The sequence below is a fragment of the Octodon degus genome, unplaced genomic scaffold (genome assembly GCF_000260255.1).
Source record: "Octodon degus isolate 3935 unplaced genomic scaffold, OctDeg1.0 scaffold00029, whole genome shotgun sequence".
NCBI lineage: Eukaryota > Metazoa > Chordata > Mammalia > Rodentia > Octodontidae > Octodon > Octodon degus.
The window spans coordinates 13,407,230-13,420,422 of record NW_004524605.1 but is presented as its reverse complement, the minus strand read 5'-3'; the positions used below and the strand labels follow the sequence as shown (position 1 = coordinate 13,420,422).

Here is a 13,193-nt window from a genome sequence, read left to right as displayed (position 1 = left end):
GCGGGTAGAAAAGAAAAGCAGCAGTGACTTTGGTGTTCTCTCTCCACCTTGTTGGTAACAGATGTCTGAGTGTTGAGACCTGAGGTAGGCTTCTGGGTGCTACACAAGTGCCTGCTTCTAGGCACATGCCTGCTCTACACCCTCCATCCAGAGGACTAGCTCTCCAGTCCAGTTCTCACAGAAGCATCCACTGCCATTTCAGTGGGAGCACCCATATCCTACTTCATAATCCAGCAGGTTTATGTTATAGTCACTGTACTAGGCCAAGTGGGGTTCACAAGGCGGCCACCCCATGAGCTCCTGCCATGAAATGTCCTTGGATTCCCAGAGATAGAGACATCCAGAAATGGCTGACCCCTAGGGCAGTTGAAGCTCTGACAGCTCACTTCTGAAGATGGGACTTGGCTCGAGTGTCCCGGATGTTCGTGGGAAGGTGATGTGAGATCCTTTCCAAAGAAGCTTTCTGTGCAGATTTCAGGCTACTTATGCAGGTGGGAAGCAAGCACGTCAGGAGCTCAGAACGCTCCGGGGTTAAGATTGCCAGCATCCACATGGATAGCTCGCTGGGACTCTTTCACCTTTACCCCTGCTTGGGACTTTCCCACTACAGAGATGGAGTGACAGATGCCAGGGCATTTTGTTTCTCTTAGTCTGCTGTGGTCCCAGGTCTTCCAATTTTACAAAGTTCCAGTTTCCACCCAGCTGATTCCCAGTGTCCTTGCATAGTTGCTCACCCCAGAATGCAGTGATTTTTTTCCCATGAGTTCTGTGTGGAGGAGGAGCTGTGTGCTGGGTGCCTCTACTTGGTGTTTTTGATCACTGGTTGGCTTTTAAAATGGCATCTGTCTCTGTTGAATTTCCCATTGAGATCATGAATTGCTTTTATGATTTAATTGGTTTGTCTATTCTCTTATGTTTCACTGTCCTTAAGATTATTATTCTGAGTTTCCTTGCAGATAATTCATAGTGGTTTTTTTTTTTTTTTCTTCCAGTATTGAGGATTGAACTCAGGGCCTTGCACTTACCAGGCAAGCGCTTATGCTACTGAGCCATTTCCCCAGCCCAATAGGTTTGACTTTCTTCCAGATCACTTATTGGTAGTATCATGTTTTCTTTTCTTTTTTTTTTTAAATGTTTTTGACCTGGTGCAGATATCTGCTCATCTGGAAGAATAACCATCTCTAGGCTTTGAAGGGTAGCCTTGGTAGGGACAGAGCTTTACCCACAGGTGCAGCTAGTGGGGCAGCTGGGGTGGTGTGTTAGCTTTGGTCCCAAGTAGACGTAGTGGTGTGACCTCCATGTGCAGTCTTCAGCCATGACCCACAACAGCAGACGCCGGGTACCTCAGTGGTCTAGGCTGTGGGACAGGGTGGCAGCACAGGTTAGAGTCTTTGGCGGGGCTTGGGGTTCTCCTTTTCCATAGTTTCTCACAGTGGGGTCTTATAGCAAGTGGTACCTCTTGATATTGAGTCCAACATGGCCCAACCATCAGCTGCAATGCTGGCTTTTAGAGTACAAGTGCTCGTAGCAGCTTTGGTGCCACAGCCCCTGATCCAAGCACTTGGGAACCGAATTGTGACCTCAGGGGCTTGGGGTGCCTGTTGATTCTTTTGATTCTCTAACCCATGGTGAAATGTAGACTGCACACAAAGCTCAGGTCTGAGTTTAAGGCCTCTTTCAGTTTGAGCCCAGAAGGTTGAGTACAATGGCAATTTGGGGACAAGAGCCATTAGACCACAGCGTGGCTCCTGCTCTGGAGACGGATACACTTCCGACTGATGACCCTGGGCCCTGGGCTGATGAGACATGACAGTATCCTAAGCAGTGGCAGCGGCAGCGCAGACCGTGGATCCCAGCTACGGACTGGGCTTCAGGAAGCGGGGCAGCGTCTCTAACCTCCTGGGATCCTGTTGCAGCTTTGCTCCACCACAATGCGCCCTACCACAGGTCCGCAGGGAACGAAGTCAACTGACTGGATGAAAATCTCAGAAACCGTGGGCCAAACTAAGCTCTTTGTGCTTGTGTGTTAGCTCAGCTTGGCTGGCTCTGCAGCCTTTAGACCCATGGCAAGGCAGAAGCGCCACGGCAGGAGGCGTAGTGGGGGAAAGTGGCTCACACCACGGCTTCACGGGCCCCAGGAAGCAGAGAGAAAGAGTCAGACAGGAAGGGACTGCAAACAGCATAGTCTTCTCGCTCACACACACCCCTGTGGAGTTCTTCATCCGACTGGGCTCCACCTCCTAATAATCCACCACCAATCCAACAATGCCTACAGTTATGAATCCATCATGAGTGGTTTGCTTCACTGATGAAGTTAGGACTCTCACGAGCCACTTCCAAACTCTCTTCTGCTGCTAACGCAGCACCCGGCTTTCCGGGATGACCTATTCCAGAGGCAAACTAAAACAGGGACAGATCCCCGGACACCAGCCTTTCTCCTTAAGCCTGGGAATTCCCAGCCACCCTGGAGGGCTGTCTCTTGATAACATGCTCTGGTCAGTTTTATGTCCCAAAGGCTCCAAAGGTCCTGTGACCAAACTGCAAATCTTGCTTTGAGGCCTGGCCTATCAGTTCATTGCGGTTATGGCACAAGGCCCTGCTCTGGAGCTCCAGTCACATTCCAGGTTTGTCACTTAGTACCTGTGCAAATCAACACACAATGGCAAATCCTTCAAATGTGTGACATACCACAGAAGGACTGTGCTTTGTTAAAAGGATTCAGCGTGGTGCCTATGTAGGAGGCTTCCTCGCATGTGAGTTTCCGTTCTTCCTCCTAAGGATAGAGTGTGCAGTTTACATTGAGGGACGACAGACTCCCCAGAGCAGACATTATTTTCTGTACCTTGCCAGTTCAAATTAACTTTTAAAGATATAATTCTCCCAGTGAAAAAGCAAAAGAAGCTGTCAGTTGAGGGAGTACTGACCTGGTATCTTTTTATTTTCTGGGACTCTCTCAGGCTGTTTCCTCAGTCATTTATTGTAACGTGGCCTCCACAGAGCAACAAGGATTGGAAAACGACCAAGCATGAGGACGAAGGTGCGGGTCTGACCGGTTTGGAAGCAGATTTAATGGAGATGAAAATGTTACTTAACACAGGTACCCCCAAAATACAAATCAAAGGATCATCTTCAGCTACATAGCAAATATGATTTCAGAATTTAACATTATTTGATCACAAGCGTAGATAGAAGTCACCATAAATAAATGTGAATTCATTGTACAAAAATCCCCAACAACTCTTAATACAAATATGGTACATTTAACAGTTTTTCAAACAGAATGTTAAAGTTTTTAAAATCTGAGCTTTTTTCCTTAAGACACATAAAAAAATCAAAAGTGGGGGGTCAGTAACAGTACTAGGGAGGAAAGAATGACACTCATCCAGTTTTCATAAGTAAGTGCTACTGATGAGCCGAGGAAATGAAAAGCTCGCTTGAAAGTGAAAACCTCAATTCGCTGGGATTGAATCACTTGAGGAGAATGTGGTTTTTCCCAGAGGGTCAACTTTGGGGTTATGAATATAGGGTGGGAGGGTCGAATTGCTGAAACAGCAATCTCGTTAACTGGAGGGTCCCTATCTCTACAAAGCAGTGGTCAAAGATTTGGAATGAAACGTAGAATTAAAAGCTAGTCATCTGTCTAAAAGAGCCAGCTACTGTTTCCAGATAGAATTGGAGGTTCAGAAGGTCCTGGAACTTAAGAGATTTAATATGGGTTCTGATAGCATGGTCTACCAGGTCATTCTCCAGGCGGCATCATCTCTCTGCTGACTTTGGGACTCATCCAGGGCCAACCAGAAGAAATAGGATAGGAAGTGGCAGTGTGGGGCAGAATCTGCCGACTTCCCTTCTGAGCCATCTTCCTAAAATGCAGCCCCAAAATTTCTCTCATGCCCGAGAGGTAGCTCAAGACCCAGAAAGATTTCTCTATAGTAGTGGTTCTCCAATTTGGGCCCCCAAAAACCTGCACACAAGTATGCTTGTTGGAGAAGCTCTGACCAAGGTGGCCTTTGGGCCTTACTTGACACAAGTGGGTCACACCAACTTCTGGCTATGGACATTTCCTTTATCATGTGGTTCAATACAAACCATCTGGTTAATGGTAACCATTTCAGTTCATGTCCTAGGGGACTGGGTTGCTGCTATTTTTTCCATTTTTTTCTCTTTTCCTTTCCTTCCTGGGCAAGATGTATTAAACATTCCACTTAATGTGTTCTTTGAAGCTCAGGGCCAGGCTCCTTTGAAAATGATCTATTGTAACGAGCATCTTGAAGGTCTCTTTTCCTAAAGATCTCACCACACTTGGTGACTGAGATTCTGAGGAGGAATTTTGGTTCAGTCAGGAAAATGGAAGTAAATATAACCCTGTGAGAGAATATAGATCCCAAAATCTAACTTGAGGAGCATTAGGAAAACAGGAAGTAGAGAGCAAAATGGACAGTGGAAGTTCTAGTTCACTAGAAGACTTCCCTTTGGGGGTATGTCTTCACTCCTCACCGCCTTGTCCCCAGGATGTTTGTGGTGCCTGTTGAGATAGCCCATCTTCTTTCCTGTGGGAGTTTCCCTTAATGAGAGATTCCGTGCCAAGCAGTAGACACTAGATTGGTCACTGGCTGAGGCTGTGGGAGCTCTATGACCTGCTTTTTCAATGCTGTGCCCTCAACGTCTATTGCCCTGTAGGGCTCAGAGCTGAACATTTAAGTTGATGAGACAGTTTACAGCTCTCTGTCTGAGGCTGTGGAATTCCTGGCTGAGTTCACAGAGGCTACTTCCACACAGCAGGCCTCACTATCTTCCTCACCCAATTCCACTCAGTGGGAAACAGCTGTAAAAGCATTTCTGACTCTTCCCTAGGAAGGTTCGGAGAAGGGGAGTTTTTGAGGGGGAGCCAGTGAAAAGCCAGAACTCGTATCACCAGTTACCGTGATGAACCAGGAGTTGCTTCCTGGACAACCACGGCTCTCAGTCTCTGGCCCAAGCATATTCTTGGTGGCAGAGGTGGTATTTCTAAGGTCTGTAGAAGGAGGAGATGTGCCAGGGGAACTAGAGGGAAGGAGCTGGAGGAGAAGGAAGCCAGGGAGACGAGGCACGGGGAGGGCAGGATGACATCTCTGGCATGGCCACACTTGCTCTGTGTCTAAGACTTTGGTCCGGGGGCCGTATGTGGGAACTAGACTGGAGGTCCTCTTGGGAGGAGGTCTTGGGGAGCAACCACAGATGGGAGGACTGTAGGGTGGGAAAGGGTGGAACAGGGGCTCCTGAACATGGTTGAGGGGGAAAAAAAAAAAAAGAAAAGAAAGCACACGCTGCCCTGTTACTTTGTTTTGATTTACACTATGGAAGGACCACCATGGAGATGTCATGGGAGAGCATGCACAAGCCAAGCCCCAGGCATGGTCGGGGCATTCGGGCCCGTCCCACATCCTGCCCCCCTGGACCCAGTTGCAGGCTGTTCATTTTTCTTTCCTGATTCTCCTCGCACCTCCAGGTCGAGGCTCTGCAGGGCCTCTGCCTAGCAGGTGGTGGCCAGCGACTGGTGGATGGGTGGCTGGAAGCAGCGCACGTGTTCCACAGTGGAGCTGTCTGTCTCCACAGACTTCATGTATTTGTTCAGGATGGCAAAAACCTCATTGTTCAAGATCTGGTACTTCCTGATTCGGTCAGCCATCTTCTTCAGGGGCTGCAAGAGGACGAGGACAATTAAGGTGGGAGGGACATGTAGAGAAAGTGAGAAAAAGAGGCTTCAGTGAGGCCAGAGTCCAGGACCTCAAAGCTTTAATGACTGTGTCACTGTTTCACCTAAAGGTCTTCTACGGATCCACAAATTAAATCTTTGCAACTTTTAAAACTTATTACTAAGCTACCATAATCAAACCAGTGTGGCAGTGGTATAAAGACAGCTATCTAGGCCACTGGAGTAGGCTAGAGAGCCGAAAGGTCAGCCCTTGCATATATGAGCAAGTGATTGTCAACAAGGGTGAAAAGGGGAAAGTGATTTTTTTCAATAAATGGCACTAGAGGGCAGGTTATCTACATGAAGAACAACAATTCTGTAGCCTCATTTTGTATCATACACAAAAATTAGCTCAAAATGGATAAAAAGGGGTAAATGTAAGAGTTGTAACTATACAAATCTTAGAAGAAATCCTAGTAAAACACGGATGGGATGTGGAGAAGTCGGAGCTCCTGAGCATCACTTCTGGGAAATAAGATGGTACACTCATTACGGAAAGCGGCGCAGCAGCCCCTCCGTGGACTGCACAGTCACCGTGCGACCTCGCAGTCCTGTTTGGGGGATGGAAGAAAGGACTCGGGTGTGTGCACTCCTGACTTTGCAGCAGCACAGCAGATAACAGATGGATACAACCAGGGTGTATCCTGGTTGTATCCAGCAGTGGACTTTGCTTTAGATAAAACGTGGTGTATAATTACAATGAAATACTATTCATCCTTAAAAGGCAGCAGTTTGGACGTACGCTAGAATGTGGGTAAATGTTGAGGACACTAAACCAAATCGATATTAGACACTAATGTCCTAGGGTCTCACTTGTTTAAGGCACTCAGTGGTCAGAGTCACAGCAATAGCTGAAGAGCAGCTGTCAGGGACCAGAGTTACTAATACATACAGTCTTGGTTGAGGAAAGGGATAAACACTTCACAATGTGCTCAGCATCACTGAGCTGTGTGCCACTGGTCACAACGTTAAACCTTTTTTTTTTCCACAGTCTTTGTACCACTCTTTGTAAGGTGGCTCTTGCCCCTGTCTCCTCTCACATGGTCCCTGATGTCGGCCTGCTTTAGCCACCTACCATGCCTTTGCTCTAGCTGGCCTTTCTGTCTGCCCTGTCCACCCAAGTCCTGCGTGCCATTTGTAGGTGGCGGCCACACAGCCTGGCACTGACCACCTTTTCCTACCTGTGTCTCCCACAAGAGCCTCACTTAGCCAGGTTGGCTCCTGTCCTATCCCAGGGCCCAGCTCAACTCTACTGTTCGGTGGAGACGCCAATAAGATGCCAGCCTCAGCAGCTGCCTGTGACGGGGTGTGTATTCCGGGTCAGAAGCCGAGTCCTGCCCTCTAGGGGGACTGGATTCATCTCAGTGGGCTATGAGCAGTGACTCACGCCTCTGCCAGCCCCCAGACAACACATGTCTGCATCCTGGAGCTGCTTGCCTGCCCTCTTCAAGTCAAAGCAGATGTGAGGCAGCCCCACCTCCCGCTCCCAGCCTGCTCACCACGTTCTTGATGATCTCGTCCTTCCCGTCCTGCCTCTGCACCTTCAGCAGGTGGTAACAGAAGTCAAACAGGTCAAAGCGACGCTGCTGGCCCAACAGAACGATGATGGAGCAGCCAGCCCAGTTCAAGCCATCGCCAAAACACTGCCTGGAGTAGGGAGAAGAGCTCAAGTGAGGGGCCAGGGAGGAGGACCTCCAGCTTGGGGTGCAGTACAGGGAGTGAGCAGGCCCGCCTTGCGCCGAGACTTGAACTCTGGAGAAGGCACGAGGGGCGCTGTGAGGCCGATTTGCTCCAACATCTAAGACCTTCACACTAAGAGGTATTGATCCTGCTGAGGTAACAAAAACAAAAAGTCATCTTGAACAAAAGAAATGAGTTTACAGGAAAAACATCCAACCAGCTTTGACAGGCAAGTCAAAGGAGGATCGCTCCTGGCTCTCTGAGGAAGAGAATCATGCAAGAACAGGTTTGGCAGGCAGTGCCGAGGCATGGTGAGTGGGTAGGAGCAGGTGCTAGGGGTACAGAGAGGCTGTGAGTTCCCTGGGATCTGCTGAAGCTCTGACTGCAGGCCCCAAGTCACAAGAGACAAGTAGGTGGCTGTGAGGATATCCCTCTATCTTCTCAAAACTGTCCTGGAAGTACATAGGACCCAGCGGTTCTGAACACGTGTGATTCTCGGTGCTGGGCTGGCCTTCCCATCCCTGTTGTCCTGACACAGCTCCCTCAGGAGCCTGTCTGGGCTGTAGTTTCTCTGCTTTACTGCTGGCTTCTGGAGGGCAGGCCTGGCTTCCTTCTCTATCACTCTGTCCTTGATAAATAGCCGGCTGAGTGCGGGAAGAGCTGGGCCCTGCTTCTGTCCACTCTGAGGCAAGACTGGAAGTCTTGGAAGGGTGCTCATTTTCCTGAGTGGAGTTGTGTGGGGGTGAAGCGAGATTCTTAATGCCACGCCTCACTGGGCTCCTGCCCATGCGTTCCACCTACTGTCCTATTAGGAAGGTGAGGCCCTGAGGACGCTCACCCTAAATGGTTACTTGCGTACACTGCTTTCTGCCTGTGGCTGATGGCTACCTTCCCCAGAATGTCCCCTTCTTCTCTGTGCCCTTTGGGACACCCAGGCTCTTCGGGAAGCTCGGGTCTCTAACCTGTGAGTTAAAGTCTGAAGACCTGTTCATCTCTGCTCTCTGCCATCTGTGCCCCTTTCTTCCTGACTGCGTAGACATCTGCTGGCCCCTTAAACTACAGGAGGGCAGGAACCATCCTTCTGGCCAGCGCTGCTGCAGGTCCGGCCCCTGGCACACCACAGACACTCTCAACAGAGCAACTGGTGGCTGGCCAGGTCCCTACCCGTGTTCCTGGTACCCCAGTGGCACCCCAATGGCTCTCTCAGGGACAAGCAGGTTCATGGGCAGCTTTGCCCCCCTGGAGGTACATACTCAGCTGTGAACTCATTGGTGCCCACAGGGATGCAGTAGACGAACTGCATGGCACTCCACAGCCGGTGGAACTCCACGCACTCATCCACGTGCATGACGCCATTGGTGGGTGGCGGGCCCCGCCAGATGGGGTCCTGCAGGTAGCTCCGAATGCGGGTCAGGATGACCTCAAACATGGACAGGCCACAGCACAGCCGCTCCTTGGTCAGCAGGTCGCCTTCCCGAGCGATGGCAATTTGCTGGGGACAGAAGGACATACAAAGCTGTGAGCTGCATCTGGGACCCTGTTGTCCTCTTGCCCTAGAGGCTCCCAAGCAGTGAAACCAGCTGTACTTGGAATTCATTTGTCAGGCCTGAGGTCTTCCCCAGAGTCAGACTTGTGATATGTGAAATCCAGGGGCCATTTGTAGAGGAATGATTATCAAACATTCTGATCTAGGGGCTGGGAGATGGCTCAGTGGAATAAGTGCTTCCCTGGCAAGCGCAAGGGGCTGAGTTCAATCCCCAGTTTCACAAAAAGAAATAAAAATTCTGATCTAGCTATGTCACAAAATGGTAGGTAATATTAAATCTGAGACGCTGCTGTCAGTGGTGCTACTGCACTGTTTTTATAAGTAGTTCCTACTCACAGTGTGTAATATACCACCAGTTCCTTTTCTAAGTGCCTGATGGATACTGACTGCTCAAACCCAGGTCATTATTATTCTCATTTCACAGATGAGGAAACTGAGGCTCAGAGAGGCAGCCAGTGCGGGCTAACGCTAGGATTGAATTCTGGTAGTCAGATCTATAGAACAACTGTAAAGCGAATAGAGCAAGCTGCAGAAGATGATGTATACTACAATCCTCTTTTAAAAACCCACACACAATTCCACAGACAGACAAAAATAGACATAGACACAGGGTATGTGTCTGTATATAGAAACGCTTCAGCTTAGAATCAGCTAGCAGAGCAGATGGGCTTGGAAAAATGGGGAGATTTGCTATATACTTCAACTCTATCTGTACAGCTGAATGCTAAGAAAGAGTTCATGTTAATCTTTTAAAATTTGCCACTGACATCACAGATTTACTTTCTCTGGTTAGAAATCTTTCTTTGGCCAGTGTGTGTGATCTATATTCATACTCTGAACCAGTCTCTTGATTTAGATACAAGTGAGAGGACCGTGACAGAGGGCCTCAGGTGTGCAAAGGAACCCACGGCACCAGGTGATTATAGTTTAAATTCTCAACTGGCGATTGGCCAAAAGCTCCCGCCTGAAGACACCAACCACCAAATGTCAATCTGTGAACTGGCCACTAACTGACGTAGGAAGGCGCTATGAAGAAGGGCTGCCCGACGGAGAGACCATCGTGAGGAAATCAACAGGAAGCTATGAACTCCCACAGCAAGAAGATTACCAAGAAGCCCCGCCTGCTCCAAGAAAGCTCTGCCGATCTCTTTCAGTGGTCTGGAAAATGTCAGGTGAGAACTTGCTCAGTTTGTGTCAAGCACCTTGCTCTGGAACGTTGAAGCTCTGCATGGTGAAGAAGAGAGCCATACAGACCCAGCACCGTGCTGGCGTTGGGGGCAAGGCTTCTGCCACACACACGGTCAGCAGCATGCTCCCTCAGCTGAGGTGGAGGCTCAAAGCACACGGGAAGAGGGGAGAAACCCTCCCAGTCAGGGAGGTGTCAGATGTCAGGTGGGGAGCCTAATGGCTTTGCAGTAATGAGCAGCCCTCTTCTCTGCAAAAGAACACAAGCCTGGGTGGGGGTGGGGGGGTCCTGGACCTGTCCACCAGAGCTAAGCCACAGGAGGCTGCTACCACAGATTTCATTGGGATCCAGCATCTCTGTCCCTGTGTTCACTCAAACATCACTTGTCATACTCAGAACCAGGCAGTGTGAGTTAGAAAAGACAGCCCAGCACTCAAGTGACGCTAGCGTTATCTGGCAAGGATTTTAAAACAGCCATAATAAACATGCTTCACTAAATAATTATGAACATTGCTTGAAATTAAAAATTACAAAGCCTCAACAAAGTAGAAAAAGAGAAACACCAAGAGGAAATTTACAGCTGAAAAATAGTGATTAAAATAAAAGGAGGGCTGGGAGATAGCTCAGTTGAATAAGCGCTTACCTTGCAAGCGTAAGGGCCTGAGTTCAATCCCTGGCTCCACCAAAAAATAAAATAAAAATAAAAGGAAAACCCTGGGACATGGGCTCAAATAGCAGAATGGCCAGAGGAAATAAGGAAGTGGGGTGTAGAATGACAGAATTTACTCAATCTAGACAACAGGAAAAAAAGGCAGAATGGACAGAGGAAAGAAAGAAGTGGAACACAGAACAATAGCATTTAGCTGCTCTAAACAACAGAGGGAAGCCCACGGAGAAGAAAGAACAGAGTGTCTACAACCTGTCTGGATGTAGTACTTAGGGTATCAGAGTTTTAGCAGGAGAGAAGTAAGAGGGTGGACTTGGAAATACAGATGAGACTTTCCAGAATGGACCAAAAGGCACCCCAAACGGGATAAAACCAGAGAAGCTCGTGTCAAGATACAGCATATGAAAACTTCTGAAAATGCCAGGCATGGAGGTACACACTTGTAGTCCCAGCACCTGGCAGGCTGAGGCAGGGCGATCACTTTGAGAGGGAGGCCAGCCAGGGCTACATGGCGAGATGCTATTCCAAAACGAAACAACTTCTGGAAACTACAGTCAAAAAAAAAATGAACATGGAGACACATAAATAATCCTTTTACTAAGGGAAAAGTAATTTGAATGACAACAGATTATGAAGGCCAGAAGATGTGATGTACACTTATGATGCTGGAAGAGAAGAAGAGTCAGAAATGACAAGGCAGAATGCAGGGTAATGTGAAGGCACAAACAACAATGAAGAGTAAAACAGGGACACACAGTAAAACTGTCTTTCCTTCTAGAGTTTTTTCAGCTTTTTGCAGTGATTAGAGCAAAAATGTTGTAAATATAGACAAAATAAAGCTATATATTAGCAGTTTCTAACTTCTATTACATATACGCTATCTGACACTTATATTCAACTAATCCTATGGTGAATTTGATACTCAAGCCATAAGATATTTAGAATAATACATTGATTTCTGTGGTGACATATTTCCATTTCAACTATCCTTAATATGCATTGCGTTATAGTGTTCTGAGACAGTAAAAAGTTCTGGAAGAATTCTTTAGTTGAGACGCCTGACTTTGGTAAATTATTTCTAAATCTATATTAAGTGATAATGCTAGATTTTACCTCACTTAATTGAAAAAAATATATATTTATGTTTAAAACATTTTTGTCTAAATCATAAGACAAACAAATACAAATCTAGGTCCTTTTGACAAACAGCTCTAACCCAAGTAAAATACCAAGCTCAACAGCTGACATTTTGAGCCAATACATCAAGGTAATTCTGGTATTCCAGTAGTTAAAAAGTATCCTTGCCTGGTATATGCATGGATGAAGATGTCCCAGATGAACCTACTATATCTTGGTACAATAAATGTATGCATGAAATTGTCAAATATGAACCCACTGTATTGTCCAAGTAATGCCTATTACAGTAAGAAGTGCCCTTTTCCATACACTGGCCTTTCTCCTGGGTTCCTGCTCCTAGGCATGGAGGGGTTCACGTGGGGCTGGGCACATCTGGACACAATATCTATGCATTACGAGGGAAGCACCTAGCATAAAGCTGCTGAAAGTACCAAGTTTCCTGGTCCTGGAGCCAAGCTAGAGGGAGCTAGCCAGCCTCTGGTACACTCACGGCCTCAGGCCCTGGGGCCAGGTTTCGCCCAGAACCCAGGGCCGACACCCCTTGTGAGCTCTCTCCCTGGAGCCCCCCAAAAGAAAGGATCCTCTAAGTGACCCCATAGAAAGAATCCAGAAATACCAGTCCTGTGGGCCTGAATACAGTTGTCATGACAGCCACGAAGTTAACAAAATCTGGGGAAAGCATGAACTGGAAAAGCTTCCCAATGAGTGACTGAAACACAAGGGCAAGGAAACCCCGTTCACGGTGACTTGTCTTGATGCCACAGACAGACACCGTTTGCATGGAGGGACCCCAAGCAAGTCGCCCAGTCGGCTACAACAGTCTGAAAGATAATCTTGAGCCCTGCGCTTGAGTGCGCCCTTATTCTCTCTTTTTATCTGGTTCTATTTGCCCCTGGAAAGGTCTGCCATGTGAGGAAGATGCACAGGGAGCTGCTCAGGAGGAAAAGGCCCCAGATTCGTTCTCCAGCCATGGCCATTCCCTTTGGCAAATAGACAGAGGCTGGTTTACTAAATAGCGTAGGTGTCTGCTCAGTGTGCGTGAGTCCTTGGGGCCTGATGATCTCGGCCAGGAAAACAGGACAGCGAGCAGCCGAGTCCATAAATCCGCAGCCAGCTTTGGGTTCTACCAGCCCCTCCCACTATGGCCGGTGAAGCATCTGGCTCCTTTCCTGTGGCGAGAGGTAACCCCTCGTAGTTCTGCGAACTACAAAAGCCATAAATTCCCATCATGTAAAATTTTGAG

The 13,193-nt window shown here is 48.1% G+C and overlaps 1 protein-coding gene across 2 annotated transcripts in view; it reads right to left on the bottom strand.

The window, feature by feature from the left end:
• Positions 1-3,046: 3,046 nt before the first annotated feature.
• Cyfip2 (cytoplasmic FMR1 interacting protein 2) overlaps positions 3,047-13,193 on the bottom strand; it is a 139,686-nt gene continuing 129,539 nt past the window's right edge. For both annotated transcript variants that reach the window (XM_023713088.1, XM_004629394.3), the window contains exons 29-31: positions 8,668-8,906; positions 7,234-7,381; positions 3,047-5,680 (exon numbers count right to left, since the gene is read on the bottom strand). In XM_023713088.1, coding sequence (XP_023568856.1) covers positions 5,513-5,680; positions 7,234-7,381; positions 8,668-8,906 — 555 coding nt within the window. In that variant the 3' untranslated portion in view covers positions 3,047-5,512. The remainder of the gene's footprint in view (positions 5,681-7,233; positions 7,382-8,667; positions 8,907-13,193) is intronic.